Below are 8760 nucleotides of genomic sequence, written 5' to 3'. Positions count from 1 at the left end.
CAATTTTCTCCCCAACTTCTTTTCTTTCCTTTTAGGCTTTTACCAGTCAGTGTCTTTTCTTTTTTCCCTTTATCTCTCTCTCCCTTCTCACTAAATAATCATCAATTTTTTTATTAATTATAATAAAGCCACAGGTTCTATGATATTTCCTCAAATGACCAAATTTGCCCTGGGTGGGAAAATTTGTTCTTACCATGTAAAACTGAAATACAGCCTCGTTGTCATTTATGGAAAAACCTAAAAGAAAAAGAAAATATAATGGTATATATGTCATTTCAGTTAACCTGGTCCTTAATTTTATTCAGTCTATTATTATACACACATACATTTATATATATATATATATATATATATATTATTATGCATAAATGCATAATAATAATAATCCTTGTGGCACGAGAAGATGCTCCTTGTTTTTCTTCATAAATTTGAGAGAAAGCCGAAAACTTTAACCAAATCTAGCAAACCTCAAAAAGCAAGGGAGAGCTTCTCTCTCTGTGGAAATCTAAAAATAAACTGAGAAAGAGATACTCTGTGTGTTAAAAAGTACCAATGTCTATGTCTTTCACTTCTCTTATCACATTGTCTTAAACCATCACCAACCCACATATGTAGCAACACAGTTTTTTTTTTTTTTCTCTCTCTCTATTTTTTTTTCCTCTTCCTATATTATCAAGCTCTTTCTTTTTTATTTTCTTCTTGCATGCTTCAAAGTTCAAACACCCATACATACAAACACACCTGCTATTACCACACTTGCAAGTAACAGTCTTCTATGCATGTTACGAGCCACTACTACTTGTGTCATCATTCTTTCATGATCTTGCTGTGTTTGTGGTACATATTAGTGTAATATCTCTAATGGGTTTTGGTTTTTTTTTTTTTTCTGTGATTCTTGTACAGTTTCTTTGGTTCTGATTTTATGGTTGTTTTGAAGCAGCTAGGTTTCTGGGTTTTGATTCAATTGGGTTGTTTTTGGTGATGGGTCCTGTTAGAGGGTTCAGAAAGAGGAAAAAGACAGAGAAGAAGCATGAAGAGAATGCTTCTGCTTCTGGGTCCCCAGAGGAGGGACCTCTAGATTGGTGGGATGAGTTCTCAAGGAGAATTAATGGTATGTCTCATTAGAGATTATGTTTGTTTGTTTACTTGGTTTACTGTTTCTATTTTGTTCTTGTCCAGCTATAAAAATGTTGATGTTTTTCTTAATGATCATTCTTGTTATAATGGGTATGTAGTTTTTTGATGAAATTTTGGTTCATTGGATGAATTTAATTTTGGCTTATTCAATTGGGTTTATTTTTTATTTTTTATTTTTTTTATCATACAAGTTATATGCTGAAATATCACAGATACATTTAGGTATGTAAGAAGGATCCCTAATCTGACTTTGAGGTCGTCCCTTTTACCTAACATTCTGGTTTTATTGTCTTAGTGAACGTGGGAAAGGATAAGGCTATATTATATATATTAATGGGCACGCATGGTATCTTTGTTATTGAAGAATGCCTTTGGATTATTTGTTCTTATTGTTTTATAGGACATATAATTTTAGGTAGTTTATTTATTGGTTTTACGAAAAGAGTCAAATTATATAATTTATTTTGAATACGTCAAGCAGTTGAAAATTTGAGAGTAACTGAGATTTTATTTTTTATTTATTTTAATAATCTTATTTTACTATGAAACAAATGTAATTCCCTTATATGGTGCTCAGGAAAAAGCAAAAGAAAAAAAATTCTCAAATCCATATTTGGATGATTGCAGTTTGAATTGTTACTTGTGGAGAGTCATTACATAATACCCTGCAGATACATGCTCAGTTTAATCTGCTTCCATTAAATCCCCTGCCAAAGTGATGGGAGGTTTGAAATTAAGTTTTTTTTTTTTTTCTTTAATAAAAAGGTGTCCAAATTATCAAATTGTTGTGTAACACTGTAATATATAAGTTTAGTGTTTATTTTTTCAAAGCAAATTTGATAAACCACTACTACTAGGTCTTATGTCAAAAACCAAAATAAAGTTCTCAGATATTTTGCCTCTGAGTTGCATGTAAATATTATTATGACCATCACTTGCAGTGGCAAATCAATAGGCACTCTGCTACTAAATGATGGAACTGCTTGTAAAGATGCAGTTGTAGCAATGGAGTAGGAAAACATAAAAAATATGAATGAAAGGCTTATGTAGACAAGAGAAAGTCTTTGCTAACAATACCAGCCAGGAGTTGTTTGTTGGTGATATTCTGGTCTTGTTCCCTAAAGCATGGTATAATGAATGATTAATTTTATGAGGCATTTATAAAATAGTGTAGTCCATTGTATACAACAATTTTGATGATTACCATGATCTAGGATGCTCCCTCAAACTCTTTTTTGGTTTCTGTTCTTCCATGTGTTGAGGTGATGGTTGAGAAATCAAGAATACATCATACATATTGGATTGATCTATTAAATATTTCATCAAATTTAGATCTTTGCTTTTCCAAAAAAGAGGAAGTTTTTATCATACAGAAATTTGATTTGGAATATTAGTAGTTTCCATTAGGCCTTTAAGCATCCAATCATTACAATAAAGTTGTGAAAACTTGTCATTCTATCTTAAGTCCAAAAACAAAGAGGCAGTCAGTAACTAGTTAAAAGATTGCAAGACTTAGACCTACTTGAAGATTTTCTAATGAAGAAGATAGAGCAGTATTTGCCTTTCTAGTTGCCAATAGATCAGCCAATTTGTTTATAATGGTGAGAATGGCATCATTGAGGTCACAACTTTAATATTATTGATGTGTCTTAACATGGAACATTTTACTCATAGAGGGAAGTTCAGTTCTGATGCACAAAGGTCAAAGGGATATCAGGACTGGCTAAAGAATTTTTCCTTTCATCTTCACTTTTTTTTTTTTTTTTTTTTGAGAGGATCCTTTCATCTTCACTTATTCATTAATGTTGGTGCCAAAAATAAGCCACCTTGTTTGTTGTAGTAGAGGTGGTTGGCCTATTCATTTTTGGGTTGTTTTGCTTGGAATTTTAGCTGTTGGTTTATTTATAGGCAGTTATGACGTCAGCCTTTAAAAGAATATTTATAATGGTATTTTTGTTCATGCATGCTGTTGGAGTCTCAAAATTTATTTATCTCTGATATGTATTCACCGGTTAGATGTCCTACTGATCATATCTTAAGATTTGTATCATCAATGAAAATGCTCATTCATTAGGCACATAGGGCAGGTAGAGGCATTTAGGAACAACTATTTTATATGCTTTACATTTGCTGATAAATATCATTTTTTTGATAAGTGCTGATAAATATACATTTTAAGTTGTCTGTAGCATAATTGTCAAAATTATATTAGTCTAATTTGTCAAGAACCTGATTTTTCTTTTGAATATGTTTCCTTGCCACCATTTCTTGGGTAGTGGTTTGGAAAAAGAACACATCATCATCATCATCATCATCATCATCATCATTACAAACCATAGGAAATCAGTATGCACTGTGCCCCATTTACATTCTGATAAGTGATGACTCTAAAAGCTCATTACTCCAACCAAAGAAAGGAAGAAAAGAAAAACACCATGAAGAACCCAATCCCATTCCAGTTCAGGTGAATCCTAAGTGTAGATTCAGATAAAACCTAAAATAGTCTCTAGGAAGAGAAGTGTCACGTATGTATACATAACATGAGTGAATATGACAAAGCAGCTGTAGACATTATAGAATGTTGTGTGGTATATCACATTTATAGGACTTGTAAATTTTAATATGTCAGTTTGGCATTCAGTTACTAGCTGCTCACTGATGAGGTCTCAATAACCTTCAGCTAGAGTAAAATTCTCTATTGAGTCTATAACCAATTCAACATCTTTGCTCTAATGTTCAAGTGCAGCACTATACTGTATTTTTTTCCTTTTTGATAAGTTTGGAACTTATAAAATTGCTTCAAGGATTTACTAAAAGTTAAGATTGTAAAGAACTTCAACGTATAAATATGGGTTTTTGATTGTGCTTGTAATTGACAAGAAACTGGTGGTGTTCTAAAATTTGAAACTTTCAATGAGCCATAAATGGCAGGTATATAGGGCAAACTGCTACATGAGGTTGATGAGTTAAAATTATTGCAATTGAATACACACAGAGTGACATTTATGCACAGAAATCAATGAAATCAAATGAACAATTAGAGAAATTTTAAAAGACTTTAGGAAAATATAAGCTTATATAAATTAATTTGACATGGAATAAAAAAATTGATATAGTATACATGTAAGTGTTAGTACACTAACTGATGGTTCCAAATGAGATTATCTCTTGGTATGCTAGAAATGAGCTAGCTCCTACTCTGCATTGCTTGATGTTTTTTACCATTAATAATTCAAGTCCAGTAATCTTAAAGTTGGTGCACATATAGGTTATGAAACTTATTTGCTATGTTACTTCGTAGAAGAAAAAGGGAAAACATGGTAGGAAAATGAGGGAGAGAGACTTTCTTTTAAATGTCTCTCTTTCTTAAACTTTTTTTATTTATTTGTTTGTCTATGCAAAGTAATTGTACCCTCTGGGAAATGGTGTGCATAACTCATTGTAAGAAAATTACTGAGATTTTATTTTTGAAATGTTAAAAGTTTTTCTTTCATTCTTCCTTCTCATCTCCTTACCTGTGATTCAAATAATGAGAGCCAAGGAAAATCGAATTATTTCTCATCCCTTCACTGGCTTCCAAAACAGATTTGGAGCCTTTTTTATGATAATGGACAATATGGTGGGTACTTAGAAAAATAAAATAAAATAAAATAAAAGATAATGAGACAGGTGGTTCTCTGATTTGGATCCTCTGCCCAAGAACTGTATGGGTATGTACTTGTACCTCTAAAAGTCATGAAGTCTTTAAATAATATTGAGTAATGATCCCTTTGATTCATCATGTACAAAAACTGGAATATTCACAGTAACCCAGGTATACTTGATTATACCACACTGGTTGTCAGCAGCCAGAATGCATGGTTTCACCTTATGGTTTTCAAGTTTGAATTCTTTTGAAAGAAGCTGTTTAAAAATCTCTCCTTCAATGTTTAGAATGGAGGAGAATTTCACCTTGGTGAAAAAGAAAACGAAACCCATTCAACCTGCATCACACATTTTATACTTTTGTAGATGGATATATGTTTCTCATCTATTGATCCCTTAACCCCAGAGCAGCCTAGCATGAGAACTGGCACTTACCTGTATGTGCAGCCTAGCATGAGAACTGGCACTTACCTGTATGTTTAACTATGTCTTTATTTTTGGAGAAGTTTGGGCTGGGTTTGCATAAGTTGAAATGAATTCACTATAGAAATTTGGTTAGTCCAGAGTAACAGCCAAATGTTATACCTGCAAGTTTACCTTGTAATGAATGTCAACTTAGTTGTTGAGTGATGAGGGAAAAAAAATTATGTTATAACATGCCTCAACAATCACACCATGTCAATCTTCTTTATAATGCTTTCTTAGTTGTCTGCACCTTTTGTTGTTTTGCATGCTTAAAAGTCAAAACAAATCATGTCTGAACTAATCCATTAATTGATTATACTATCTACATCAGTTTCAACCAGTTTGTTTGTTTTATTTTACATTAATATCAGTTCTGGGAATCCCTTTTGGTGTACCTAGCATACAAACTTGTACACTTTGGGTGTGTTTGGATACTTCTTATTTTGCTGAAACTGAAAAATTATTACTGAAAGTATTGTAGATAAAGGTAAAAGTTAGTTGAAATAGTATAATTGGGCCCATGAATAGTCCAAAAAATGCAATGGAGCTCATGAATAGTAGCAAAAATAAGCTAAATAGTGAAATAATTTTAATTTTTAATCTTAATCCAAACGCATACTTCATTTTAAAATTATTTGTATATATATGTTTCGTATGTCTTCTCTTAAGTGTAGTTGAGGACAATGTTGGTTGCATGTGATTTACTGTTAATTTCTACAGAGAGCATTTGAACCAAATTTAAACACTGCTTGTTTGAAAATAGTAAATTTCTCTCTTCCTTGGTCCTCACTGCAGGTCTTCAATCTCCGTCAAAGGGTTTAGATAGGTTTGAATCTGTTTTTAAGATATCCAGAAAAACCTTTGACTACATATGTTCACTTGTGAAGGAAGATATGATGGCTAAGTCTGCACATTATATGTTTACAAATGGCAAGCCTTTGTCTTTATGTGATCAAGTTGCTGTAGCTTTAAGAAGACTTAGCTCTGGTGAGTCACTAGTGACAATTGGTGATTCATTTGGGCTGAACCACTCAACTGTCTCCCAAGTGACCTGGCGTTTTGTGGAATCCATGGAAGAGAGGGGGCTTCACCACTTGAAGTGGCCTTCCACTGAAATGGAAATGACAGAAATAAAATCTAAATTTGAGAAAATACGTGGCCTTCCTAATTGCTGTGGTGTGATCGATACAACCCATATCATGATGTGTTTGCCTGCATCAGACCCCACAAGTAATGTGTGGCTTGACCCTGAGAAGAACCATAGCATGGTGTTGCAGGCAGTTGTAGACCCAGACATGAGGTTTCGAGACATAGTCACTGGATGGCCAGGAAAAATGAAGGACTGGTTAGTGTTTCAGAGTTCAAACTTCTGCAAACTATGTGATAAAGGAGAGAGGTTGAATGGGAAAAATTTAGAGCTCCCCGAAGGATCAGAAATAAGGGAATACATAATCGGGGATTTAGGCTATTCTTTACTTCCCTATCTTATCATCCCCTATGAAGGGAAAGAACTCCCTGAGTCAAGAGCTGAATTCAATAGGCGGCATCATGCCACTCAGATGGTGGCGCACAGGGCATTGGCAAGGTTGAAAGACATGTGGAGAATTATTCAAGGAGTGATGTGGAGGCCTGACAAACATAGGTTGCCGAGGATTATTCTTGTTTGCTGCCTGCTTCATAACATTGTTATTGATATGGAAGATGAGGCGCAGGACGAAGTACCTTTGTCTCATGACCATGACTCAGGTTACCACCAACAGGTTTGTGGAACTGAGGACATAAAGGGTATTCATATGAGAGATAGGCTGTCTCTCTACTTGTCTGGAAGGTTGCCACCTTAATCAACTTTCCATTTCTGATTTCTGAATTAGTTGGTTAAAGATTGCTGTCTTGTAATTTATGAGGAGCATCTGGGTCAGGATCTCCTGAAAAATATAAAGTTGAATTCATATTTTATTTGTTTTTTGTAAATTATTTAAGGAAGACAGTGCATTACTGGCAAAGACTCAAGAAGGAACCAGATGACAGGCTGAGACAACCAAAGTGAGAGCTCGAGATTTTGTATTAGAAAAAAAAAAAAAAAAAATTGCTCCATTATTGGACGTGTCCAATAAATATGCTGGAGAGATTTGGCACTCCCCATGTATTTTTATTATGACCATCTCATATCTTTATCTTTTTGAATGTGATGTTTCTGTTTCAATTATTGGTGCACGTGATTAGACAGAAATGAGGCTCAATTAAGCTTCTTCAATTTCTTTATCTTTTGTTGATGCTCTTGATCCTGGAAGTATTAGAATTCATTAACCATGCCGGAGCAATTTTACTTGGGAGGCTATGGTTCTTGTGCCCAATCTTGTCCCCATTTTCTTTAACAGAAGCTACTTTCACCGCTGCCCTGATGGTAGTGACCAAGCTTCAATTGGAAGTTGCAGATTGGATGTTGCAGCATCAATGCTCAAAGCACGAATGATTAAAGGGCTGATAATTCATTGACAATACATATTGTTGCTTGAAGGGGAAGGGAAGAACCGTTGAGCTAACTCAGATTTACAAAAAGAAATATCAACTTAGAAAAGAACATCAGATGTGTGTGTGTGTGTGTCTATAGGCATATTCTGTGCTATGGCATTAAGGAAAAATCATAGTTAAAAATTGTGAACATTGGGTTCAATAAAGGCTTCTTTTTTCTTTTTTCTTTTTTTTTTTGGAGCAAAAGAACCCAAGGAAGTAATATCCTCCCCTAAAAAAGAAAAAAGAAGTAATATTCAAATTTAAGAAATTTAGTTCAGTTTTATGTCATTTGCGGTACTCTCGTAGAAAAAGAGAAAATGAACATGTGTGTACATATATATATATATATATATATATACACACGGAGCATGGGCTCTGCCGATATAATTATCATGTTTACCGGCTCTTACCATTAGTTTTTAAAGAGGATAAGAGCATCAGTATCTCGTCTTCTAAGACTTATATATGCTATATTATAGCATCAAAGCACAAAATGAGTGCATTACCCGAGAGGCCAATTGTAAAATTTTTTACAATCTTCCTATTCCCTACTTTGGCCCACACTTGCTTCGGTTGTTTTTTCCTCACCTGCCTGGGTACCCGCTCCGCCACACTCAATTTTTTTGTATGATTTGTTAAAACTTTATTTAAAATATATCATACGTTACATCCAAACTCATAAAACATAAAAAAACAAGTTCTAGCATTACAAAACATTCTCAAACTCAAAGTATAACAACACAATAATTCAAGTATTAAAAAATACAAAAAGCAATTCAAACATAACAATATGACAATATAAACAATTTAAATCTACATCAAAATATAAATTCAATAATACAATACCAAACATCATAAATTTAAAGCTTGAAGACTAAAAGCACATATATATGCTTTATTAAAAACCTATAAAATTATATATATTTTTAGTTGTTTAAATATAAATAAAGTGGGTAGGGGGCTGGGAGTTAACTCCTATTCTCATCCTATTTGCTATGC

General features: G+C 33.5%; 1 protein-coding gene across 3 annotated transcripts; it reads left to right on the top strand.

The window, feature by feature from the left end:
* The first annotated feature begins 402 nt into the window (after positions 1 to 402).
* On the top strand, positions 403 to 7431 carry LOC115987811 (protein ALP1-like). 3 transcript variants are annotated; one of them, XM_031111424.1, is made up of 3 exons: positions 403 to 837; positions 941 to 1111; positions 6043 to 7431. In XM_031111424.1, exons 2-3 carry the CDS (start codon positions 982 to 984, stop codon positions 7086 to 7088), a joined length of 1176 nt encoding a protein of 391 aa, XP_030967284.1. In that variant the 5' UTR covers positions 403 to 837; positions 941 to 981; the 3' UTR covers positions 7089 to 7431. The 3 variants fall into 3 exon arrangements, with proteins under 3 accessions (XP_030967284.1, XP_030967292.1, XP_030967288.1); XM_031111432.1 differs by having other exon boundaries at positions 938 to 1111; XM_031111428.1 differs by having other exon boundaries at positions 403 to 849.
* Positions 7432 to 8760: the final 1329 nt, after the last annotated feature.

The sequence above is a fragment of the Quercus lobata genome, chromosome 1 (assembly GCF_001633185.2).
Source record: "Quercus lobata isolate SW786 chromosome 1, ValleyOak3.0 Primary Assembly, whole genome shotgun sequence".
NCBI classification, from domain to species: domain Eukaryota; kingdom Viridiplantae; phylum Streptophyta; class Magnoliopsida; order Fagales; family Fagaceae; genus Quercus; species Quercus lobata.
The sequence above is the reverse complement of the archived record's forward strand: the minus strand, read 5'-3'. Positions and strand labels throughout refer to the sequence as shown.

Bases quoted from the DNA above. Each gene is read 5' to 3' on its own strand.
- LOC115987811 (XM_031111424.1), top strand. From the start codon at position 982: ATGGGTCCTGTTAGAGGGTTCAGAAAGAGGAAAAAGACAGAGAAGAAG. The intron at 1,112-6,042 runs GTATGTCTCATT...TCCTCACTGCAG, and splicing joins GTTCTCAAGGAGAATTAATG to GTCTTCAATCTCCGTCAAAG.